Below are 26,195 nucleotides of genomic sequence, written 5' to 3'. Positions count from 1 at the left end.
CCAATGGGGTAGTGTTAGTAGTAAACAGTGATTCGATACCTTTTCACCTGTTCATTTATCATCAATTCTCTAATCTACCCTTTGTTCCAGAAATCTATAAAATTGTATTCTTGGTGTTCAGAAACCCAGCATTGTATACCAGCGTTGTTGGGAATTCCGAATATCGACTTGCGACTTCCGGATGAGTAGATTCACTTCCCAATCTCTCTGTTGTTATACTTCTATGTCCACCCAGTATATAATCGCATTCAGTTTTTCGCACACCATTTTCCAATGTCCAATCCAACTTAATCCCGTATCGCACCTCACACGCAGAAACCAACTCACAAAAAAGTTCAATAATTTCGTTCTCTACTCACTCTTATAATGCTTTCTGATTTGAAGAATCAGATAGAACGGTTTTATTTCAAATCAGTTTGCATAATATTCTTCTTATACATAGCATTTGGACCATTCAACAGAGAACACGTTGAACACGGCAAAGTGTTTATTGATGGGTTCTACATAGGAGCAATGTATAACCATTGGAATTATATCGTTGAAACCAACGATTGGAATTCATTCATTTTCTATGACAAATCAGTGAATAGAGGAGTCGATTGGTGGGTTCGGTTGGATGAACATCGTTATAATAATGCGGATCTTTATTATTTGGATATCAGCTCATTTGTAACAGGGAATCCTGAACCGAGAGCTTTTCTACCGTATTCTGTCGCAATGGTGAGTTATAAATTTAGTTAATACTAGAAATAACTACTCCGAAAAGATTCAAGAATAAGCCCCCGGGTTTGTCGCAATTAGGAAATAAATCACAAATATGTGCGGTTCTTGGATTACTTCTAACTGTGTCGCCATAATTCAAAAAGTTTTTTTTGAGGATTCATTCGTTTCGAAAATGGCTTAAGTACGGATTACACATGTTTAGTTTAGGGAAAGTTCTCGTTTCAACCAAATTTTCAGAAATTATTTTTCAGATACTTCGATACAGTGGGCGAGGGATATATCTACTCAACAAAGCAGCTCCAATTTCATTCATTCTACTCATTTTAGAGGATTCGATTATATTTTCTGATACACTGGAGAAAGATAGAATAACAGGAAAAAGTCTTGATCGGTCCACAATTTTCAAATATATATGCGTCTGGTTTGGAGCAAAACTTGGAGCAAATCTCGGTACTCTCATTCTTCCTGGTATTGGAACATTGTTCGGATCGTTGGGAGGAGGAATTGCTAGTAGAACATTGTTTTCTTGTTTTTTCAATAAGATTCCGATTTGATTTATTTTCTGTTGTTATAAAATTTTTTCAGTGAAACTTTATCAAATTTTTGCAGCACCTGTTTACCGTAAATCGCCACCAAACTTTAGCGCTGTTAAGCAGCGCTAAAATCTCTACTTTCCGAAAAATTGCTGTTTGCGGTGCAACCCGGTATGAAACATGTTTGGGAAAAATTTCAGTTTTATTTATCTATTATTTCACACTATATATTTCCTCATTTGCTTCAAAAGTTCAATTTTTTCGACGAAAAAACTTTCCGAGAGTTTGATGTGCAGGTTTACTCGCCCTACAGTAACCTGCGCCACGCCCATTAATTTTTTGTCATCATTTTTCTTTTCTTCCCGTTGAAAATGAGCAAATCTCGGGTTTTTTCGGTAATTTCATATTCTTTTGATGTATTTTCAGCTTTTTTAGCGTTAAATCCACTGAAATTTGGCTTTCTGGTCACTAATCACTTGACAAATTCGAAAAAAAACGAAAATTTTTCTGATAAGACACAAATTCGCTAAGTACAGTCGAAAATTCTTTAAAAAATATTTGTTCTGCCTTTTTGTACATTTCCCTGCTCGCTTGGTTGAAAAATGATTTGATCTTCCATTTTTAAACTTATTTTTCCGTTTTTGGCGCCAAATTAAGTAATTACTCGTAATTTGTTTTGTTGCAGATTCGCATATTTCTCCAATTTACGCTGTCAGTCGTACGAAATCATTCAAATTTCGTATTTTCTGTATTTTCCAATAAATTCTTTGTATAATTTTTCTTCTCTCCGCCTCCCCATTTTCTTCTAACAATTTGCTTCCAGAAAGATGTCGCTCGGCTCAATGGCTCAGATCGATATTGAACCCAACCCAAATCTCCCTTCGAACATATATATTCGTCCACCACTCCCACCTACTTGTGTCGATACTTCTCATGACGACTGCGTCAAATTGACTCGTCTTCAAAATAAGCTTGATCATCTTCAAGTCATGGAGGATTACATTAAACTTGAGACAAGAAATCTCGAAAGAGAACTGCTTCACGCACAGGAAGAGGTGAAACGTATTCAAGCGGTGCCGCTGGTTATCGGTCAATTCCTGGAGGCCGTCGATAATGATCATGCGATCGTCGGCAGTACAACAGGATCCAACTACTTTGTCCGAGTTCTCTCCACTCTTGATCGTGAGCTATTGAAGCCAGGATGCTCGGTTTCTCTTCACAAATACTCGAATGCTCTGGTCGATGTGCTCCCGCCAGAGGCCGACAGCTCCATTCAAATGCTCCGTCCTGATGAGAAGCCAGATGTCTCATATTCGGATATCGGAGGTCTCGATATGCAGAAACAGGAAGTTCGAGAGGCCGTTGAGCTTCCACTGACTCACGGAGAACTTTATCAACAAATCGGAATCGATCCCCCAAGAGGAGTTCTCATGTACGGACCACCGGGATGTGGAAAGACTATGCTTGCGAAGGCAGTCGCTGCGAACACCGCTGCATCGTTCATCCGTGTCGTCGGTTCGGAATTCGTTCAGAAGTATCTTGGAGAAGGTAATTGAGCAACGAATTTCGAATAATTTCTTAAAAATCTGTTTTCAGGACCACGAATGGTGCGTGATGTGTTCCGTCTGGCCAAAGAGAACAGCCCGTCGATCATCTTTATCGACGAAATCGATGCCATTGCCACAAAACGGTTCGACGCGCAAACTGGAGCTGATCGTGAGGTTTGTTGAGTCTTTTTAATCTGTAAAACAGGAAAATGGAATAAACGTATTTCAATTGAAAAATTTACGGTTTTGTCTCTAAAATGTCACTATTTTCAGTATTTTTCACTTTATATAGTTGTATTCCCCTAAATTTCACTTCCAGGTCCAACGTATTCTTCTCGAATTACTCAATCAAATGGATGGTTTCGACCAGAGCACCAATATCAAAGTGATCATGGCCACCAATCGACAGGACACTCTCGATCCCGCTCTTCTCCGTCCTGGACGTCTCGACCGAAAAATCGAGTTCCCATTGCCGGATCGTCGTCAAAAACGTCTCGTTTTCTCCACCGTATGTGGTCGTATGAATCTCTCCGATGACGTTGATTTGGAAGATTGGGTCGCTCGACCAGACAAGATTTCTGGAGCTGACATCAACGCGATCTGTCAAGAAGCTGGCATGCAAGCTGTTCGCGAGAACCGCTACGTTGTGCTCACGAAGGATTTGGAGAAGGCTTATAAGAATGTCGTCAAAAAGGACACCAACGAGTTTGATTTCTACAAGTAAATCATGTTCTATTCATTGCCTCTTCCTTACCTTCCGCCTCTTTCTGTTGTGCTGTGAATAGTATTTTTACTATAATTTATTGTATTTACACTTTGTCTGATATGAACAAAGTCGATCTTCTTTCAGTTTTATGAGTAAATAATTTTCTCTCCTTCTCGAGTCCCTTCAGAAATGTGACATTTCTCCCCACTCTTCTAATCCTCATCATTTGAAGTGCTCGTGTTCATTAGTGTTTCCTACCCACGCATTTCCGTTTTCAAAATCATCCGTTTTTGCAGAGAGAAGGAGAAACCGAGTACACTGAACCTGAAAATAGACGTACACGGCACTTGAATAGAAAATTCCATGCTATACACATTTTCTTCATGAAATAATTATCATTCGACCTTTAGTGTTCGGAGAAAAGTGTTTACTCATGAATATTCGAAAAGAGCAAGGATTGGTAAAGGATGATGGGTATCACGTAATTTCAATGATTTCTTGTCACATTTTGCAACGGAAATTCACAGGAAATTGCTGTTTTGTTTCTTTTCCAGGCCTGAATTGCTCATTTTCAAAAGAATATGCTCTGGAAATTGATATTTTTGATGTTATCGACAAAAAATTAAGAACTGGAAATTGAAAAATCAAGAGCGTCCACTCAAAATAAGCGAAAACATAGAAATCGCTGAATTCAATGAAACTAAATTACTCAAATCATTTATTTTTGTAAATTTAATGTATTCAGGTTTTCTAAATATTCAGAATTCGGCTGAAACTCCAGAATCATTGAATTTTACAATCGGCATCGATTTTCAAAGTTCCCTCTTATCTCGTTTTCTCTGCGTGTCCTCGTTTCGCACACTCTCTCGCCCGAAACTGTGTAATTGCGCGTCGCAGTGTTTGCGTACCACGGAGGGAAATTCAAATTCGGAAGCTCGTCACTCCTTCTGTTTTGCCCTTTTCTGGGTGTTTTATCGTTTTCCTTATCAGTTTTTTCAGTAAATTTTATTTTCAGCGATGTGTGACTCTGTTTACACAACGCCACAATCAGTGACTTCAAAGAAAACTCCGAGGAGGAGAGCAATCTCGCCACGAACATCACGGTACTCTTCGCCGTTTCAGGTAATTAATTCTAAATGAATTCTTATAAATTCAATAATCGCATATGCCTGCAGGTGGTAGATCTCAGCAATGAGACCCAAGAAGAGCTGAAGAATCGTCTGTTGGAGTCGGAAAACGTCATTCAAGAATTGCGCGCTGAACGCGACGCACTACAAGGCACCCTGGTCGATAAGGCGGGACTCAATGAGAGTGTAATTATTGAGCGAAGTAACCGAGTGTCGACACAAGAGACGCGAATCTATCGACGAGATATGACGGTTTTGGAGGACGATTTGAAGCAGAAACAGTCGCAAATTCGAATTCTCCAGGATAAATGTTCAGCACTGGAAGTGGAGAAGCAACGGATGGCAGAGGCATTAAAAATGACAGAAGATGACAAAAAGGAGAACGAGGAGCAGCTGAATTCGTTGAGAAACCGAATTCATGAGCTGGAAAAGGACAAATTGTCGAAAACTGATGAGATTTATCAAATGAATGGAGAGTTGCGGAGGATGACGGAACGATTGAAGGGTTTGAGTGAGGAATACAACAGGACAATGGCAGAAAGTTCGAATGAAAAGAGAGCATTAGGGGAGAAGTTGGAGAAGTTTAGGAATCAGTTAAAGGAGAGCGATCGGAAGAGTTTGGAAGTGAATCGAGAGCAAGAGAACACTCAAAAAGTGTTGAGTGAAGTCCGTCAGCTATCGGATCGTCTGGAATACTTAACACCAGTCCGTAAAGACCCGAAGAAGAAGGAACGAGAGGAATTCATACAATTATCCGCCAAGGTGATTGAGGAGACGATGAGTGATCTGAAAATGAAAAATGCGAGGTTGGAAAAGGAGTTATTGGCGAAAAAAGAGTTGGTGAACTCGACGAAAGAAGAGTTGGAAGCTCTCAAACAGCAAATGAAAGCGGCGATGGGCGACTCGGATCAGGCGACGAAATTCTTGCAGGACGATAATATGAAGGTAGGTTTTTAGCCAACTGATATTGATTCTTACCTATAATCGTTTTATATATTACAGTTGACTCGCCAGAAAGCGGATATTCGTTGCGACCTTTTAGAGGCTCGTCGGGAGCTCACTGGTTTCGATAAAAAGAGAGAGGAGCTTGAGAAGCAGAGGGATGAGGCGTTAAGTGAGGTTAAACGAATCTCAGAGCTCAAAAAGAATGTGGAGAAGGAGATGGAGTCATTGACGACACTGGCGGCTGAAAGGGAGCTGAAAATCGAAGAATTGCAGACTAAGATGGCTGGACTTGAAGTTATCAAGAGAGAGCATGACTCGATGAAGAGTGAATTGAGTAAGACTCACGAGAAACTGAATCAACTTGGGAAGCATCTTGTGATGGCTGACCAACAATGTTCACATTTCAAAGCACTCAAAGAGACGGCAGAAGGGTCCAGAAGACGCGCCATCGAGCAGTGTAATGATATGGTTGTGAGGATCCGAGGGCTAGAAGCACAACTGGAGAATCAGAGGAAAGTGGAGCAAGAACTCGAGATGTTGAGAGCTGAGAACTCCCGACAAGCACAGAAGATTGATTATATGAAGGAGGAGATTCAAGAGGTTCATCTGGATTATAGACAAGAGTTGTCGACGATTGCACAGAAAAAAGGAGAGGAGAAGAGGAATGAAGAGGATGCGGAGCATCTCAGATTGACGCTCTCGAAGAGAGATAGTGAGCTGAGAAGTGCCAAAAAGACGATTGAGGAAGTGAAAGCGGATAATCAGAAGGTTCAGCAGATTCTAGAGGAAGTACGACGTCAGCAAGACAAGATTCTTGAGGAGAACGTTCGTTTGAGGAAGGGAATGGCGGATGCACTCGAGAAGATCGAGGAATTCAAACGAAACTGGCAAAACTCGATGGATAAATGTGAGCGTTTGGAAAGGGAGAATGCGGATTTCGAGATGAAAATGAATAAAATGGAGGAGGATTTGGCGGAGAAGTCACAGCAGGTTACCGAATCGGAAGAGACCATCGCCTATCTCCATACACAAATTAATGCGAAACAGCAGAATAAGCAACCGAAATTGGGGAGGAGAAGCACGTTGTTGAGTACGGTCTCTGAGATGGATACGACTGTTTATGTAGGTTTAGGAGGCTCCGCCCATTTCTAGCAAATTTGGCGTTGCATGGTTTCACACACAGCGAAAAAAGAACTGCAAGAATTATTTTATTTTTTGCACTGAAAATCCAGTATTTATAGGTTTTGAGACGTCGCAATGGATGAAAAATGGCCCCATTCATCAGAATTGTGGAATATTAAATTTTCTATCTTATGAGCCAAAAAACGTGAATTTTTGGTTGAATTTTTGATACAGAAAAGCCGATTTTCAAAAAAATTATGGTTTTCAGCCATTTCATCCAATTTGTCTTTTTCTAAACATTTTAACAGTTTCAGAGCATCCTCATGCACATGCTGTGTAATTTCTGTTCGAAAATGCTTGTGCCGAAAGAGATATACTCATCTTTCTGAAAATCGGTTTGAATTTTAGTCAGAAAATAACAAAAAAAAAAATAACTGTTACTGAAAAACCGATTTTCAGAGAGATGAGTATATCTCTTTTAGCACAAAGCATCTTCGAACAAAAATTGCTGTAAATGTACTCGAGAACGTTCTGAAACTGTTACAATTTTTGGAAATTGTTGGCTGAATTTTCTGAAAATCTCCTTTTTCCGAAAATCAGTTTTTCTGTATCAAAAAAGTCAATTTTGACCAAAATTCACGTTTTCAGGCTCATTCGATAGAGATTTAATATTCCACAATTCTGATGAATGGGATCTTTTTCATCCATTGCAACGTCTGAAAACCTGAAAATACTGCATTTTCAGTGCGAAAAATAAAATAGTTTAATCAAAACGTTGTTTGATATTTCAGACGCAATTTTTTATACTTTTTCTCTCTAGAAATGCTTTCTTTATTTCCAGATGCGCGAAGCCGAAGAGGTGCGTGCTCTCGAAGAGCAACGTCAAGCTCTGATGAGCAACTTAGCAGAGAAACGTCGCTTGCTCGCCGACTCGAAAAAGTCTCAATCCACTGCCAACACGACTACAGTAGTCACCTCCACCACAACTTCCACGGAAATCACGAAAACAAGTCAATCGGCGAGTGAACTCTCCCATAACAGACAGGGAACAATGCGACACGATATCCCACACAAATGGAAAGAATACCGTCATTTGGGTGTTCTCTCCATCAAATGTTCGCTCTGTTTCGTCGGTATTCCCACACTCGGAAAAGCGCGTAAATGTGTGCATTGTGACGTCCACGTGCATGCTTCGTGTGCTCCACGTGTCAATAATACGTGTGGAATGCCGGTGCAATGTGCCACGTATTACCAGGAGAATAATACGAATGTGTCTGCGGTGTCGGAGGGAAGAATGAATGGATGGTTGAGAGTTTATCAGGATGATATGCCCGGATCCACGTGGATCGCCTCGTGGGCTATGATGGATTTGACACGAATCGCATTCTATACGAATGATGGAGCGGATCTTGATAAACCATTTCTCTGGATTGACTTGAATCAAGAGCAATGGGTGCTCCGTACCGGACAAGAGATGCCTGTCGACTGTGATGATTCGATGAGAGCCAGCAATGTGCTCATGATCAAAATGCCACGTAGATCACTCTATATCCTGGCTCCATCCCAACCGGCGGCTGGAAGATGGGCGGAATGTCTACAGACGGCTCAGAGAAAACGAATGATGCTCAACTCGAAGCCATCTTCGATAGCCGAGTTTAGTTGTTTGTTGGTGCTGAATTCGCCGAATAATTTGAAGATTTTTAAGGCTGTGGTAAGAAGAATTCGTGTTATATTCATACTTATCAACCCGGGTGTTTTGGCGCCACAATTCAAATTTCAAACTTTTTGAAATTTTTAGAATTTTTTTCGCGAAAAAGTCAAGATTTCGACTATTATTCAGAATTAGAAGAAATTCTGAAAAATCATCGGAAATTGCCACATTTTCGATGACAAATTGAGATTTTTTTTAAAGGTGCTTTTCTGAAGCCGGGTTTTCAAAAATCCTAGGACGTCGTTTCTTGGCCTAACTTTTTTTAGAACGAAAACTAGGCCACCTATCTCTTTGTATTGGTGGCCTAACTTTCTCCTACTGAAAAACTTGACCCCCCAATAAGCGATTTGTCGAAATGAATGCCGAGAATCTCATATAGGAAATTGTAGAGTAACTCAAAAAGATGGCCTAGAAAACTCTGGCCGAAAATATTAGGCCAGCAACTGTGGACTTCCCGACGATTGAAAACAAGCATTTTTGAATTTTTTCGCGAAAATGTTAAAATTTCGACTATGATTCAGAATTGGAAGAAATTCTGAAAAATTATCGGAAATGGTCACATTTTCGATGAAAAATTGAAAAAAAGAGTCATTTTTTGAAGCCGGGCCTTGATAAGTATGCCTTTTTTAAATTCCATTATTAGCACGGCACACTTCTTACAACCGCGCTCTACCGTAAACAAAGAAAAGTGTGTGCGAAATTGAGAGACTCAGAGAAAAAGAGATACTTTTTAAGGGCTTTTCGGTGGAGCACAGTTGTAAGAACTGTGCCGAGCTAATACGTTCTCGATTAATTTTTTTTTAAATCCATAATGTTTAAGACAATCGAGGACTGGATCCTATTCGCCACTCAAACTGGCCTCTTCTTCACTAGCATCTCCCAACCACGTAATCCAATGCGTATTGCCGGTCCAATGTCTGTCACTTGTCTGGAAATAATGTCTGAAATCAATACGGTGGCTATGGTAGTCAACAAGCACAGACAGTTGGCAGTCATACCGATGGATTCGTTAACACTGGCAATGCAAAGTACTCAGCCATCGATTCGACCGGAGATTTTGCCGGAATTCGGACATGTTCACACTATTAAATATCATCAGCAAGCTGGTGGAACTGGACAGAGATATTTAGTGATTTCGGATGATACTCATTTGTATATTCGAAAGTATAATGCGACCAGGGATATTTTCAGTCAATTTGCTGTAAGTTTAGTCACTAAAAAGGAGTCTGAGATGTGGAAAATGCGCTCTAGTGACAACATTTCTGATATCGGGACTAGAATTTTGTCTGCGGTCTAGGTTTCCAGCTGAGATTTTCTAGTCCAGCAATCCTAATATTGGTTAAGGGACTAGAATTGAATGATAGAGGAAATTAGGCAACTGAAACAGTTCCGAGAGTGAAACGAGAAAAACGCGCCAAAGGCACGCCAGATGTCCAAATTTCACTCCAAAATCTTATTTCATACCAAAACGCGCCCAAGACGCCCCAGTTTTTCTAAAAAAAAAAACGCACTAAACACACGCCAGATATCGAAATTTCGCTCGAAAACGCGACCAAGACGAGCCAGATTCACAACATCTTTATTTTCCGGCGAAAAAACGCGCCCACGTCAGATACCGAATTTTCGTTCAAAATGCACATTTTCCACTAGGAAAACGAGCCAAAGGCACGCCAGATGTCCAAATTTCTCTCAAAAACCTCATTTTTCCAGAAAATCAACGTTCCCGAACCGGTGACATTTGTTGAAAGTGCGCCCCATGGCATCATCTATGCATCTGACACGTTCTACTACGTGCCACTCGATGGAAACTCGACGACTCCACGTCAACTAACAATTCCACGTAATGATTATCCAGTCAGTGCTCAGTTGATCTCATCGAATGAGGTGCTTCTCGCTTTCCAAAATCATGGAGTTTTCGTGAATCTTTACGGTGAAATGACACGAAAATCGACGATCGAATGGGAGAAAATGCCGATGGAATTCATCTACACGACGCCGTTCCTCTACATTGTTCACGACGATTCCATAGAGATTCTGGAGGTTTCTGAGAGCTCCGAAGAGACGGTTTTGGATGAGAGAGAAGTGTTCGAATGTGTGAATGCACATATCATTGGACGACAATATCAAGGAGTTCTCATCTCGGTTTCATCCAAAGACTCGACAGAAGTTCATCGATTCTCGACGACTACAGGACACGCGAAGCAACGGAATATGGCGAAACGACGTGGAGCATCACCTGGAAACACACTTAAACGCACTAAAAATTGAATTGCTATTGAGAAATAATTATTATTTTTATTCTTTTTCACACAAGATATCTCACTGTACAACAATTGAAAATGTTTGTAATCTGACTGTACCATATTCCTATTTTTTAAATTTATCCATTCTTTTCCTGTCTAATAAATCCCCGAATCCTGTTTCTTGTGTGTCCTCTATTCCCTGCTTTTTCCCAAAAACTTTTCTCTCCAAAACCCAAAACAGTGCACACACACACATTTAGAATGCATACTTACTCGTGATGCCTGAACATATTATTTCTGCAATAACAACAAAGTGTAAACACAATATGACACGTATTAGGTTTTTGGAGAAGCAAAGTTCATATAATGGGGGGACTAGTTTGGGTTTCTAGGCCCCCACTTGAGAGGTCAAACTTTGGGGAGGAAAGGGGAAATATAATCCGTTCGGGGGGAGAAATGTTCTATGTTCCCAATGGGGGTTCGAATTTCAGAATGAGATGGAAGAACTTTCTGGATTTGGGAAGTTAGGTCACGAGGAAAGAGAGGGGGACTAGGTTCTCATCGAGGGAAAGTTAGGCCACCATTCAATCTCTTTGAGCACGGGGACTAGAATTCGTTATTTCCCGGGGACTAGTTTTCCATGGTGAGGAAGTTAGTCCACAGTTTCTGGCTTAAAATATTCGACCCGAGTTTTCTGGGCCATCCTTTTTTCTCGGCCTTTTTGACAAATCGCTTATTGGGGGTCTAGTTTTCCAGTAGGAGAAAGTTAGGCCACCAATACCAAGAGATAGGTTGCCTAGTTTTCGCTAAAAGAAAAGTTAGGCCAAGAAACGACGCAATAGGATTTTTGAAGGCCCGGCTTCAAAAAACCAACATGATTTTTCAGAATTTCTTCTAATTCTGAATGATAGTCGAAAATTTGTCACTTTCGCGAAAAAAATTCCAAAAATGTGAAGTTTGGCGCAAATTACCCAGCCTTGTCAAGATATGCTCATGAGTTTTCTAGTCCCTCTCTTCCCCAAAACTACAAAATTTTGATCTCTGAAACCCTCGCTCTCCAATTTATCACACTGAATTTGTATCCCAGAAGACGTTGACGTCTTCTTCATCGTCATCTTCATCTATATTTGTCTCCATATCGTCAACTCCTTCTTCCTGTTTATTACTCACTTCTTCTTCTTCTCATTTTCCAGAAGTTTCTCCGATTTCTGATTTGAAAATGGATGTTTTCAGTGTTTTCAGTGTGTTGAGTGAGGATATCAGATATCTCCTCTATCCACCACATTACTAATAATATCGTCCTCTCTCTTTCTCTATCTGGATCATAAACCAAATGAAGAAGAAGAAGAAGGGCACATCCCCTCGGCCAAAAGAGGAGAAATATCACATTTCAATTCTTGTTTTTCGGCGTAGATTTTAACGAGTAATTGGGCCGGATGATGTGCACTTATTTATGGGAAAAGTTGTGGGGGGCTCACATGACGTAGGAACTTTTTGGACAATGATCAGAAAGTAACAGGAATATGGAAATGAGAGTGGCCTAGAAAACTCACTTTGGAAAGTTAGGTTGTGTCAAATTGGCGATTTGATGGCCTAGAAATCTCTTGGAATTCTAGTCCTCTGTCTTACAGAGACTACGGTAGGCTAACATTTCAGTTCAGGACAGCCAGCGCAAAAGTCTTTTGTGCCAGAATCTAGTAATTTTCTGGAATTTTCAGAGGAATTCAACATTTGAAATAAAGTTTATGTCATATTCTATCTGAAAAATACTCAAAATGCTGAAAAATATCTGAAAACTTAGAAAAAAAGCCCCGGTTCAACTTTGGATCTGGTTAGCTGCTCCAAACTGGTTTAGCGCTGCTAACCTACAGAGACTACGGTAGAATACTGTGGCTGAACTTTTCAGTTCCGGAAAACTAGTCTTTTTGTGCCAAGCGGTACTTGCAGAGAACTCCTATCTGAGCGCTAAGTAAATCTTGAAAACGATGGCACAGCCTAAAAAATTCTTTTGCAGAAACTTAGTCCCAGGGTTGGGAAATTCCGGGCCAGCCGGGGCCGGGATCAAAAATGAGCACAATTTTTAAACAATTTTTTTGAAATTTTCATCAAAAAAATCGCAAAATTCTCCAATATTCTCGTACGCTTCAATTTTTATCGATGTTCCAAAATATAGTCGAAAATTCGACTTTTTTGCAGAAAAAAATTCAAATATTTTTTAAATATTTCAAATTTCTACAGGAGCCGGGCCAAGGAAAATTCTTCAGTCGGCCCGGCCCGGCCGGGAATTTCCCAACCCTGCTTCGTCCCTATTTTCATAATGATGATTTCTTCCAGATTCCCAGTCCACTCCCATATTCATCCACGAACGCCCCCTCTCTCTCCAAACTCCATCCTTGGTAATCCGAACCATCGGACCCTCTCGAGAACATCGGAAATACAATCCGAAGTTTTTTTTTGAAATGAAAAAAGAGAGAGTGTGGGCAGTGTCCATTCAAACGCGCTCCATTGAAATCTTGTTTCATTAGAGCGAACATTGATCACTTCTTGTCACCAAACTTCCTTCTCTCCCACCCTCAAGCTTCTCCGATTTCTAATTCCATTTTCATTCGATTATTCCCCTCCCATTCTTCCCCTTCAAGGGCATTCCCCGTGTTCTCATGTTTCTCCTTTTTTTCAATTTTCAAAAAATCCTCTCCCTCATACCATCACCACCCCCATCCCACCTCGTGATCCCCCCTCCCTAGCGGTTCGAAGCTCCGCCCCTTTCCTGAACTCCGTGACTCCGCCCACTTCTCTAATTCTTATCCCCTTTGAAGCGACACAACACATGTTTCATTCATTCGCTCGTTCGACGTTTCTTTTTTCCTTTTTTTACTTTTAAATTGAATTTTATCTCTTTTTTCCAAGTTCTTAGTTTCCATAAAAGCTTTTTGAAAATTTAAGCTCCTCTACTCAAAATGTCGCTCTCTACTCTCCAAAAGACTTTCGTCTTCATTTCACTGTTGCTCTGCATGTTTATGGTGTCGGAAGCCGCATTTCCAGCAGAGATTTGCATCAAAAAGTTGGAGAGAATGTGCAGAATTATGAGCGCCGAGCAATGTGCAAATGCCAACAAAATCAGTGAGCTCAGTGAGTTTCTATATATTTTGAAATTGTTTTTCAATTTCTAAGATTAATTTTTTCCAGGCGCTCTAGCCGACTGCTGCACCGGAACTTGCTCATTCGAGGAGATCAAACTCGCCTGTTGCTCTCTTCTGTAATTCCATTCGTTCTCTTCGTTTTTCTTCTTCTCTCTTCCCATTATTTTTTGAAAATGTGAAAGATTGAAACAATAAAAAAGCAGATTGTATGTATATACTTTGGCAGTGTTACAAATTACAAGAACAAACTACAAAAATCAAGATTGAGCAACAAAAATGTCGGATTTTGTTCAATTTCAGCGAAAATCTTAAAATATCTGGTAGTTTTATGGAGTCTAGTGATGTCGGACAGCTAATCAGCTCATTTTTCACCGAAAATTGCATTCGAAAGACAAGAAAAATCATGAAAGAAAAAAGAAAATTGATTTCATGAACTTTTGTTTAAGTTTAGCGCTGTTTAGCAGTGCTAAAAGTGGTGTCGATTTACGGTAAACAACACGCGCAGCCGGAATTTTGGAGTGTTGTACAATTTCAGCGCTGCTAAACATTGCTAAAGTTCTTCGTTTTGAAATTAAGTGATGCTTTGAAAATAACTGAGCAATTCAACGTTGAAAATGTAATTATTTTCGTTTTCTGATGGAATAATACTCAAAATGCGCTGGTTAAATAGCAGCGCTAAAGTTTTCTGAGCGAAAATCCCAGTAATTTTCCTAGAATTTTCAGAGAAAATCAACGTTTTCAATAAAGATAATTCTCTCTCCCCATTCGGGTCGAGAGAATTAGTTTTCTTTGGTCCTAGGCTAAAAATAGGAAAATTGATTATTAACAATATATTCGATATTACAGACTTTATTGGTTTTGTGTTTCGGAAATTGGTTGGTAGCTATAAATGATACAGAATAATCTATGATTAATCGATAGTCGATAATCGATAATGAATTTACATGATGGTGAACAGGGTTAGTAAAACAGAAACAGTTAAAGTAGAGTAACGGGAACGGTAATTAATAAAACAGAAAACAAATAACTTAGAGTAACAGGAACGGTAATTAGGTAATTAGACAACATGGACTGCTCTCATCCTTCTTCTGGCTGACGTACTAGCACCGGTGGTCCATCCGCCTCCTCCTCCGCTCCGCCTGATATTCCTTGCGCTTCCGGCGTATCCACCAAGTACCTTTCGAGACCAGCATCAGATCGCCATCTCCCACGCGCCTTGATCTCCTCCTTCGAAAGTCCTTGTCTTTGCAAGTCGTTGGCGGCTCCTCGTCTCAATGAGTGGTGAGTCCCATCTATCCCGAACTCCATCAGCTTCTTTTTAACTATGGAGCTTATCGCGCTCGCCGAGAGTCCAGCTCCGTTATTCAAATTTGAAAACAAATACTCACTCTTTCTCGATCTTAGAGATTCGCAAACTTTCCATCGCTTGAGGCGACAGTCCAAATCCGAACCATCCGGACAAGGAATGAACGTGCTTCGACCGAGTGCCTGTTGGTCGTTCTTTGCTTTTCTCACTCGGATTTCCAAGATTCCATTAGTTTGAGTTAAGTCCGACCATTTCAGATTCGCTGCTTCCTCAGCTCTCAGTAACGCTTGGTGAGATAGCAACAGAATCAGTGTATCTCTTTCACCTTTCTCATCGTTGCTCTTCGTTCCAGCGACAACTTGCAGCTCACTCCACGACACTGCTTTCGGTTGTTGCCTCTTCTGCACTTCTTTCCTCCGTGTGGCTCGAATCACATCCGCTGCCAACTGACTTCCAACTTTTGACATTTCTGTGTTAGACATCTTGAATGCTGCCACGATTTTCGCCAACGAACCACCGCCCACCAACTCCGACCTGGATGCCAAGTATATCAGAGTGGATGTCTCGTTGAGTGGAAGACCGTTATTTTGTATCCACTTCCTTCTAGCGGCATTTTCTTTCAAGTAGTCCCGAGCTGTCGACGGTGCTTTTCCTTCTAGAGCCGCCCTGGCCAGAAATTCGATTGCTTTCACAAGATTTCCCGGTCCGAGCGAGTTGATCATGTTTTTGACGAACGCCAACTTCTCTCCCTCTGCAAAAACTTATTATTCCTTTTAGCCTTCTTGAGCTGTCCTGCCCCTTTTTTCTCTCTCTCTCTCTCTTGTTCGTGTTCGTTGGGTCCGGGTGGGAGGGACGTTAACGAACACGTAGAATGAGGAAAAGATGACCTGCTCGCGCATAGCGTGGGCGGCTGTCGCGACGGGACCTTTTTCGCGTAAAAGTCTATGCGCCTTTAAACCGTTCACCGTCTACTTGTACTATAGTACTAGACTACCCTTCCCAAGAAAACAAATAATTCTCTCTCCCCATTCGGGTCGAGAGAATTAGTTTTCTTTGGTCCTAGGCTAAAAATAGGAAAATTGATTATTAACAATATATTCGATATTACAGACTTTATTGGTTTTGTGTTTCGGAAATTGGTAGAACACGCAAAGCCATTGGGCTAAAAAGAAAAATCGATAATTGCGAGCATGAATGGGGATCTGCAAAACTCTGAAGCCATTCTTTCTCCTCTCTGGGAGCCTCTACCTGGCGAAATAATTTTAGTATTAACCTTGAATATTCTACTATCTCTAATCTCCGGGATGAACTCTCCCCGCTCATTTACTAACGCTTGATATGAGGGATGTGCTTTCCACAAGGGCGTTGCTAAAATTCCTCTCAATTTCTTCTGCCGTGCCACCCGCATTAGGCGTGGAATAAGAGCAGGAGGAGGTACCCACCAAGCCAATCCGATAGCTCCAGCTTTGTCAACATGCTCGAAGACGTCTGCGCCAAGAGTTCCCGGTTCTGGCAGCCTGGAAAAGAAGAGTTCTGTTTTCGTGTTCTGTTCGTCTGCGAACCAGTCACATTTGACTTCACCCCATCTTTTTTGCGCCCACTCAAACGCCCAATTTTGCACTGCCCAGTCGTCATAATCGAAGTCTCTACTAGCCTCATCCGCTTCCTTATTCTGTTCTCTGGGAATCCAGATAAATTTCGCCTGGCCGATACTGCGCAAACTCTCCCATACTCTCTCAGCTACGATCTGTAGCGTCCTTCTCATTGAGCCTTTTCTCAAAATGATGACTGCTGCCTGGCTGTCTGTATGGATCAAAACTGCTCCTCTTTTCCACGACGCCATTCTCTCTACTGCCATTTGCACTGCTCTCAACTCTCTCAATGCGCTCGACTCATTCTGGAAACCTGTTCCTCCTAGTTCGGACATTTTCATCACTGTTTGTCCACTCCCGTTCTTCAACACTGCGCCGAGTCCCTCTGCAGATGCGTCGGTGAATAAAAACCACTGTGGCTCAAACTCTTCTTCCATGTCTCTTATCATGCCGCCGCTCTCCAGCTTTTCTTCCCAGAAATCCAATTCAGATATCTCACCTTCACTAAGTTGTCGTCTTATCGATCCAGCTCTTTCGAGCCCAACCGTCTCCTCTGCTATCACCGAAGCCATCTGTCGCTGACGACCAATCGCTTCGTGCCCTGCAACGATCGTCAATGATGACAAATAACCACACATTTTCTGTCGGTCCAGAACCGACGGAGCCCGGCTCCTTTTTAACAACGAGATCTGATCTCGGAGAGAATTCTCTCTTTTCTCAGTCAATCTGACCGTTCTTTCCGTCAAATCTCCTCTTATGCCCAGCCAAGTAAACTGTGCGCTTGGTTCCCAGTTTGACTTATCCTCTGCTACACACACTCCCGCCGCCTTCAAATCCTCTCTCACCATTATCACCGCCCGCTCCGCTTCCTCTCTGGTTTTGGCTAAAATCAAGCCATCATCCAGATAAAGAAATATATTTATTCCCGCTGCTCTCCACCTTCCGACTAAGGGTCTAAAAATTTTTGTGAATAACCAGGGAGCTGTAGAGAGACCAAATGGGAGCGCGTTGAACTTCAGAAACGGAGAGGATGGGGGATCCGAAAGCGAAAAAGCGAGCAAATCTGAAGACGCTTCGGAAATCTTAACATGGTGATACCCACTACGAAAATCAAAAGTAGCTGCATAACATGCTTCACTCAAAAACGGCCAGACCGTTTTCCAGTCCTCTTGCCTGAACCTGGCAGGCGATAACCCTTTATTAAGTTTGGAAAGATCCAAGATTAGTCTCAATTTCTCACCATTTCTAGCCACCTGAAGCGGGCTAACGACCATCGGGCTCTCCGCCACCGACACGACACCCGTCTCTCGTAGTTTATTGATTTCTGTAATTACAAAATTCATATTATTCTTGGCCATCTTCCTCATTCCCTCGGGTGCGGGAAGAGGAAAATGTTTATCTAAGGGAATTTCGTAACCGTTCTTTATTACCTCTAAAATCCAACGTTCTCCTGTTAACTCACACCAAAACTGTATATGCTCCGAAAGCCTGTTGGGGTATACCTTACCTGGTTCGACCGCACTGGGTACTATAGTGTCCAATTTCGCCGCAACTGAAGCATTGGATTTGAGAACGTTTCGGAAAGTCTCCAGAAGTCGAGCTTCCATTGAACTGTCTTTTTGTCCCAAATGCCCTTTCACCTCCATGGCCTCCTCTCTGCGAATAGGCTGAGAAATTGCGGACTCCGGATTGCCTTCCTCCGAAGCCCGCTGCTGGAAACCACTGTCTTCTTGCCCCACTTCTTTGGTTCCGATTATCTCCTCCTTGAGACATTATCTGGGCTAACGCCATCAATTTCGCATCGCCTGCATTGCTTCCTTCCGAACTCGTGACCGCCGCGATTGCCCTCAACTTTTCCACATTCTTCAGAGCCGAAGGGTCCTTGTCCAACAGCAGCAGCTCTTGGTTTCTTCTTTTCAGCAGATCGACGACCTCCTCCACAGCTTTCCCCAGATCCGCCGCACCGTTATTCAGCATATTGATGACTTGTACGTTTATTTCCGCTTGTTTCTGAAGGCCTTTTTGCGACAATTCCGGAACCTTCTCCTCTCCTTTTCTCATTGCGAGCAGCTCCGGAGCGATCATCTCCAGAAATTCGTCCTTGAACTGTCTCATTAGCTCCATTGAAAATGACCCAGTGGCGGGTACTTGTCCTTCGTCGGTCATCTTATTTTCTTGCCGACGATAAATGGTACGAATAGATTCCGATATAACAATTGAATACGGAACTTTACGCAAAAAATACGTAGAAATCGCTACCAACGTTAACGAACACGTAGAATGAGGAAAAGATGACCTGCTCGCGCATAGCGTGGGCGGCTGTCGCGACGGGACCTTTTTCGCGTAAAAGTCTATGCGCCTTTAAACCGTTCACCGTCTACTTGTACTATAGTACTAGACTACCCTTCCCAAGAAAACAAATAATTCTTATATATAAAATACAATTGGGCGTTGTCTGAGGCACTGTCCGCAGCGGTTTTGGAAAGAGAAGAGAAACTGAGCCAGTGGGCAAAACCGAACTGGCGTGCTTTGGACAACGACCGCCGCTTTAGACCACTCGCCCATGCGGGCACATTTGAAAAGAGGTGCCCACGTGAATGAGGAGATACCAGCCGGCTCAACCGCCGAAGGCGGGGGAGACAGGCTGGTTATATCATATTCAATCAGAAAATCGAAATTCTGAAATTTGTCAGAATACTTGAATAAAAAGCTCGATACAAGTTTAGCGCTGGGTAGCAGCGCTAAAATTCAGGTTGAGGTTAACAAGATATTGAGCATTTCCCACTTATTTATTTCAAAGAATTCTCTAAAAAATATTTCGCACATCTGTGAGCTATCCAATAAAATATCAATTCAAAGTATACTTTTGGCTTAAAAAAAGTGATTTCATCCACCATCTGGTCACAAATACGCCCACAACTTTCTTATTTTTTTATAAAAAAAGACACATTCAATCAAGAAATTCCGATTGATGTGCATCACCACTCTCGGTGCTTTCATTTCAATTTGAATCAATCAGAAAGCAGAATTTATGTTTATACAAGGTGAATGTTACACGTAAATTGAAAAATATCAAGTGAATGTGAGCTGACTAGTGGGGATGAGAATGTGAAGGGGAACATGTAAAATTTCGAATTCTGACAAGTGGAAACAAGGCACATATGGGAAAAAATACAGTGAGGGAAGGGGGGAAATCTAAATTCTACAGTAATAATACAACATTTTTAAGATACAAGACATAAGTACAGTAGTGATGCTAGACGATGCTAAATTTTCAGTGTGGAAAGGGTTTTCAGCAGAAAAATATCTGTAAATAATCTGAAAATCAAGTTCTAATTCCTGTCTGGCTATCATTATGACAATAAAGATGTGCCAATCGACCATCCGGATATCGAACGAAGGCGCTCACAGCGATTTTCTTCTCACAAACGACGCATTCACTCGAGAAGTTCACAATGATTTTCGTCGCTTGCGCTCGATTCTTTCTCTCCAATTTCTTCGACATGGCACATTGTGACACGGATTTCTCCATTTTTCTCTGAAAAACAATGATTTTCTGGTTATCGTTTCTCTCGTTTCCGGTTTCGTGAAACCTTTCAATTTCATAGTTTAAAAGATCGAAGATTGAACGAAAGTGCATCATGGGAAAGTTTCGCTCGAAATCTCGAAAACTAGAAAATAATTTGCTTTCCGAATAGAAAAGAAAACGAGTCGATGATGTCTGAAATCTGAAACTAATCCTATAATTTGTATCGGAAATCAGCTGGTCTGAATTGTTGTGTATGTGGTGATCATCCTCCTAGTGATGACAGGAAGTGTTTACCGTTATGGAAAATAGAGAATTTACGTCAAAAAAGATGACAGAAAAGGGCTATTTTCAGGAAAATGGGGATTGCGGAGTGGTTTTGGACTAAAAGTTGAAAATAGAAGTGAAGGGTTTCAAAAGATTTTCAATGGTGAATTTCACTATTTATTGATGTTTAGGGAGTCTGACCTGTGACATCATAGATGTGCTAAGCAGCTGCAAAATTGTATCAAAAAGGTAGCGCCCAACTTTAACGCTGGTTAGCAGCGCTAAAAAATGGTACTGATTTACGAGAAAATTTTGCGGTCCTAAAATTTTAGCACTGGACTCTTAGCCAAAATCTTGTAATTTTCTGGAATTTTCAGAGAAACTCAAGATTCCTTATAAAGTTTATCACATTTCAATCGGAAAATGCTTGAAATTCTGAAAATTACCGGAAAACCAGAAGCAAAAGCACAATATAACTTTAGCGCTCGTTAGCAGAGCCAAAGTTTTCTGAGCGAAAATCTAGTAATTTTCTGAAATTTTCAATGAAATTCAACATTCTGATTAAAGTTTCCGTCATATTCAATCGGAAAAATACTCGAAATTCTGAAAATTATCAGAAAACTAGATGAAAAAAGCTCGATACAATTTTTTTCTAGCCAGCATCAGTATGCTGCATAGCTAAACACTCACCCAGACCCATCCTTACTCACCGTACTCGCTTGTCGTCCAGTCGTCTGAATGACCGCATTTATAGCCGAAAAGACGACTCTCAACGGAGTTTTTGCGGGAAGCATGTTCAACGCTGCGACTGTATCAATCTTATCCGCATACTTTGCCAGAATCTTTATTGCCGTGTTGACATCTGGTTGATATGAAGACGTTGAGTTGGCGAGAGTTGAAGTTTCTGAAACATCATCACGGAATGATCCAAATGGAGTGGAATCCGGGTCCACTTGGAGTCTGGGATGATGGTGTTGATTCGGGTGGACGAGGGCTCGGAATAGGAGGAGATACACCTGGAAATGAAGCATTTTTATGGGAGATGAGAAATCGGAATTTTAGACCGAAAAAAAACATAAAAATTCAAAAAAAAAAACTGTCCGAAAATTCGTTTTTCGGAGGCAAAGTACAAAATTAGAAAACATTTCAGGAAAAATCCATCCAGTCTCCAAGCACCTCCTCACCTGCGAGTTCGTCTCATCATTCGAATTATAGTATAGTCTACAGTAATCCTCAGCCGCCGGTATATTCTTCAACGTATTCACATAAAGAGCCAACGCCTGATCGTGCTGCTTCAACCGTCCCAAAATCAGTGCTCTCTCCTCGAAAAACGCGTGTGGAGCCAACTGAAGAAGCACAGTTTGTGGACTATAAGAGTGAGAAATTTCGAGGAATCGAAGAAGTCGCTTCCGAATGATTCCGAGTTCGCCGTCCTCATCTCCAGCTCGAGTGATGTTCTCATCTGAATATGCTTCGCGAAAAATTGATTGCATTTTCAACAAATAGGTACTTACCGTCTGGAAATGCGTGAACATAGTCCTTGAACAACGAATTGACTCTAGCCACATAATACTCTAAAAGTGTCTCATGAAAGAACGAAGAAGGCTCCTCCCACTTAAAGATGACGTGCTCCAGATACGGTATCATTGCTTCTGGACACTCTGTCTTCATGAATTCAACGACGGTCTTTCTATTCAGATTCCTCGCCATCTCCGTCTCATCACTAGTGAATATCTGAACTCCCGCGTCCAAATCCTTCGCGAGAACCCATTTCGCATATTTCAAAATCAATGGCAGATTACTGTTGCCGAGACTTTGAAGATATTCCACAATTTGTTGAGTTGCATCGTCGAAAAATGGATCAGCATCGGGGCGACTCGACTGTTCGATAAGGAGATCCAGAGCCATTTCATGCTTCTTTCGGGATTCGTAAAGGATGAAAAGAGATCGAAGACGTCCTTCTGTCTCCAGAATCTTCTTGGCATCTTCGAAAGTGCACGCATTGCTTTGGAGACGGATCAGTGAGTCGACGAGAGCCGGTTTTGTCTGGAATAAGAAGGGGTTGGTACCAAACATGTCAAATTTTGATTCGGCTTCAAGAAAAGATACCTATTTTTTGAAATTTTACATTTAAAAACATTTCTAGATGCATAAACAGTTTTTGATTAAATTCTGGAGTATAGCACGGTCTCCCACACTGCGAAAAAGAACTGCAAGAAACGTGAAGCCGATTTTTCCCCGTTTTAAATAATTCAATTCTTTTTTTTTGCACTGAAAACGCAGTTTCCAGACGTCGCAATGGATTAAAAGTGTCTGATCCATCAGAATTGTGTAAAATTAAATTCTCAATCGAATGAGTCAAAAAACGTGAATTTTGGTGAAAAATTGACTTTTTTGATACAGAAAACCCGATTTTCAGCAATTTCAGCCAATATGGTTTTTTTTCTGAAAATTTTAACAGTTTCAGAGAATCCTCAAGTAGATTTTGTGCAATTTTCATGCAATCATTCTTACCAAAATTCACGTTTTTTGGCTCATTCGATAGAGAATCTGATATTCCACAGTTCTAATAAATGGGACCATTTTTCTCAGATTGTGACGTCTGAAAACCTAAAAAATACTGCATTTCCAGTGCAAAAAATTAAAGAATTGAATTAAAACTCAAAAAAATCGGCTTCACGTTTCTTGCAGTCCTTTTTCGCATTGTGGGAGACCGTGTATAGTCAGCATTTAGAAAATTTCAAAAATTTTCGGAAAAATTTAAAATTTCGAAAAAAAAATGTTTTGAAACTATACTTTTACTGTAAAGATAATATTTACAGCACTCACCTTAATATAACATCTCAACAACGTGGTATCCACGACTCTCAACGTCAACAACAACTTCTCCATCTCCTCCGTATCCGCTTTCTTCGCTTGTCCCGATGCTCTCAACCGATGATACAAATCGATATGTTTCGCGTGTTCCGTTCGAATCTCCGACAAATAATTTCCGAGAGCAAGAAGTGCACGCATCCGATCGTTTGCTGGCATATCACTCACAGTTCCAGCCACTTTCTGAAATCCATCAGGCAACAACTCGGGAAACATTCGAAGAATCGTCAGAACTTCTGTTTTTATCTCTCCGAATAATGCGAATGACTCGTCGAATTTCTTCTGATTGAACAGATTCAACGCCGCCTTTTTCTTTATTTCAATTTTATGTTCGTCAGCGAATAAATTCGAGTTGTCTGCCAGTTGAATTGCCAACTCGAATTCCCTCTCTTGTATCAAATGAGACACATTTTTTCGAAGATTTTGAGAAGTGTCCATTATCCAGATATCAGATGTTGCAGCGACGAAAACTTGTCCACGTGCTCCATTACAAAGAGTCATTGCTTTCGGGAGAGACATCGTTTGAACGAGTTGACCATCGAAGATTGAGCGGATTTCGACACGGCCTTTAGAGAGCATTCCGACGAGGTAGGGCGAGTCGTAGACTGAAAAAAACGATATTAGGGAAGGTTTTGTAGTTATTTTTCAGAATTTGTAGTACTTCTATAGGGCTAAACATCGCTAAATGCTGTAAAGCTAGATAATTTTCTCCTCCGTAGCGCTGCTAAAGAGGTGAACAGCGCTAAAACGCAGAATGTGTTGCTAATTTTTAACGCTGCGATGTGACTAAGCAGCGTTAATTTTCAGCGCTGCTACACGCTGTTCCACGTGCCGAGTTTTGAGCGTTTTTTGATCATTTTCTTCCCCAAAAACTCACCAATTTGCATGGGAACCTCGCTGAATTTGTACTCATCACTGAACCCATTCACCGGTCGATTTCCCCAAATATCCGTCGTCACCACTGTCTCATTTCGGACGAAAGCCACTCGTCGTCTATCAGTCATCGGAATAATTCCTGGTTTACAATTGAAATTCACAAGACTTTTCACAAATCCATTCCATCCTTCTGGAATTGGTGACGTGGCAGATTTGTCGTCTGGCGGGGTGCGAGCGGCGATTTTGTCTTTTTGCATCGTCATCGAGTAGTATTGGTTGCGAGCGGAGAAGAAGACCATCTCGCCGACGCATCTGAAAAAAAATTTGATTTTTTTTGTTGAAAATATCTTCTTTTTATGAAAAATTACTTGATATGGGTGGGAGTATCCCCGAATTCTGGATTATAATCTAGCGCCACTTCAATGAATTCCTTGTGACCGTCTTTCTCGCCCCATTTGAACAAATATAGTCTCTTGACCGAGGAAACAATGACGTAGAGGTCTCCAGAAGTCTGAAAATTCAATATTATAGTTTAAGGAAGCTTCTGGATACCTTCGGAGAGAATCTGGCAAAAGTTTGTACTTTTTTAATCTTATGAATCAAAGTCTCCACTTTATATTCCGGATCGGAAAGTCGATGAGCCATCAATTGTCCATCAGAAACACAAAGAAGAAGATCTTCTCGTTGGCATACTTTTAATTCCATTACAGCCTTTTTATGGAATGTTTTACAGATGTTAGTGAGCTCAAATCCACGACGGTCTGGAAAAATCAAAAATTTCTTCAAATTTGATAGTTTTAAGTAGCTCACTAGCTGAAATTGAGTACGCATAGAGATGTCCTGCTTGTCCGCCAGCCAGCAATGTCTGTTTTGATTCTGAAACTATTTTTTTCAGATTCGATGAAAAAATCGACTATTACCATGAAAAGCGAGACATGTGACTTCGACGGGTAATCGAAGAGCGACTTCGTTAGGTGTATATGCGTCGTACATTGGTTTTTAGTAATTTTTTCGGGTCGAAATACCTGTAAATAATTATATTTAACAAAAAAGTAAACATTTTTCAAAGACGTCAGAAAAAGAGCCGATAGCAATAAAAGTATTGATTTTCTAGTGTTCAGAGAGTTCGAGAATAATTATTAGGTAACTTACAAGCAAAAAATGTGAGAAAAATAGCAAAAATAAAGCAAAAGTTGATAAGATTAGCAACGCACTGTCATGAGTTGCTTTGTCCACGAGGACTACACGGCCGCGGGGACTAGAATTCGCAGCGCTTCTCAAAAGCGCGGTTTTTCAAAACGGTTTATTTACCAAAAAAGAAACCGAAAACCCAGAAGCTACACAGGGTCTCGGGATGAGTAGTGAAAATAAACGCGCTCCGCTGAAATCAGCTAAAATTTTAGCGCGAAATTCAAAATAATTTTTTATTTTAAAACTTTATTTCTTTATTTAATAGAATTGATCTTGAAAATATGCGAGGCAGTCGAAAAACTGGCCAAAAATGCGGAAAAACAGACATAAATCGGCTCAAAAAGTGATCGATTAAGCTGCGTATCAAAGTGCCACAGTGAAACAGCGAATTGAAAAAATTAAAATTTGAATTCACCGCCAATGTCTAGTGGAGCGCATACGATTTCACTACTCACACCTAGACCCTGTGAAGCTACTGTAACAAGGCATATAAGTTTTGAAATTCACAGAGAATTCTCTGTATTTTTGAGTTGTGAAAATCAGCAATTCATATTTTCGCTATGTTCTCCAAAAGAATATCTCTTGGCCAGGAGGAGATAATAGCAGGAATGCTGAACCACGCATCAGTCTTGCGAGCTCCCTTAATAGATCTTATGAAAATTAACAAAAATTCATGAGAAAATTCATGATAGGAGAACCGTCCTCTTTCCGTTTCCCCATTGGTGCCATAGTGACCCCCCGAATGGCAGTTGTTGTTTCACTGTCT

General features: G+C 41.0%; 6 protein-coding genes across 6 annotated transcripts; 4 read left to right on the top strand and 2 right to left on the bottom strand.

Annotated features, from left to right (window-relative positions):
- Positions 1 to 366: 366 nt before the first annotated feature.
- GCK72_020379 (uncharacterized protein) lies at positions 367 to 1,277 on the top strand (the record flags this gene model as incomplete). The annotated part of the gene is made up of 2 exons (XM_053733544.1): positions 367 to 720; positions 975 to 1,277. The coding sequence occupies 2 exons, from the start codon at positions 367 to 369 to the stop codon at positions 1,275 to 1,277; spliced, it is 657 nt and encodes a 218-aa protein (XP_053582457.1).
- Positions 1,278 to 2,083: 806 nt separating this feature from the next.
- On the top strand, positions 2,084 to 3,527 carry GCK72_020378 (uncharacterized protein; the record flags this gene model as incomplete). The annotated part of the gene is made up of 3 exons (XM_003116194.2): positions 2,084 to 2,804; positions 2,853 to 2,977; positions 3,123 to 3,527. The coding sequence occupies 3 exons, from the start codon at positions 2,084 to 2,086 to the stop codon at positions 3,525 to 3,527; spliced, it is 1,251 nt and encodes a 416-aa protein (XP_003116242.1).
- Positions 3,528 to 4,526: 999 nt separating this feature from the next.
- GCK72_020377 (uncharacterized protein) lies at positions 4,527 to 10,682 on the top strand (the record flags this gene model as incomplete). The annotated part of the gene is made up of 6 exons (XM_003116286.2): positions 4,527 to 4,631; positions 4,685 to 5,581; positions 5,639 to 6,703; positions 7,545 to 8,414; positions 9,235 to 9,615; positions 10,125 to 10,682. 6 exons carry the CDS (start codon positions 4,527 to 4,529, stop codon positions 10,680 to 10,682), a joined length of 3,876 nt encoding a protein of 1,291 aa, XP_003116334.2.
- A 2,932-nt stretch (positions 10,683 to 13,614) lies between these two features.
- On the top strand, positions 13,615 to 13,917 carry GCK72_020376 (uncharacterized protein; the record flags this gene model as incomplete). The annotated part of the gene is made up of 2 exons (XM_003116378.2): positions 13,615 to 13,786; positions 13,844 to 13,917. 2 exons carry the CDS (start codon positions 13,615 to 13,617, stop codon positions 13,915 to 13,917), a joined length of 246 nt encoding a protein of 81 aa, XP_003116426.2.
- Positions 13,918 to 14,874: 957 nt separating this feature from the next.
- Positions 14,875 to 15,825, bottom strand: GCK72_020375 (uncharacterized protein; the record flags this gene model as incomplete). The annotated part of the gene is made up of 1 exon (XM_003107533.2): positions 14,875 to 15,825. One exon carries the CDS (start codon positions 15,823 to 15,825, stop codon positions 14,875 to 14,877), a length of 951 nt encoding a protein of 316 aa, XP_003107581.2.
- Positions 15,826 to 20,020: 4,195 nt separating this feature from the next.
- GCK72_020374 (uncharacterized protein) lies at positions 20,021 to 25,231 on the bottom strand (the record flags this gene model as incomplete). Its single annotated transcript, XM_053733543.1, has 10 exons — positions 20,021 to 20,233; positions 21,199 to 21,504; positions 21,673 to 21,950; positions 22,003 to 22,534; positions 23,318 to 23,967; positions 24,240 to 24,550; positions 24,607 to 24,749; positions 24,821 to 24,999; positions 25,049 to 25,114; positions 25,159 to 25,231. 10 exons carry the CDS (start codon positions 25,229 to 25,231, stop codon positions 20,021 to 20,023), a joined length of 2,751 nt encoding a protein of 916 aa, XP_053582456.1.
- Positions 25,232 to 26,195: the final 964 nt, after the last annotated feature.

This window comes from Caenorhabditis remanei, chromosome V, assembly GCF_010183535.1.
Source record: "Caenorhabditis remanei strain PX506 chromosome V, whole genome shotgun sequence".
Lineage (NCBI taxonomy): Eukaryota > Metazoa > Nematoda > Chromadorea > Rhabditida > Rhabditidae > Caenorhabditis > Caenorhabditis remanei.
The sequence above is the reverse complement of the archived record's forward strand: the minus strand, read 5'-3'. Positions and strand labels throughout refer to the sequence as shown.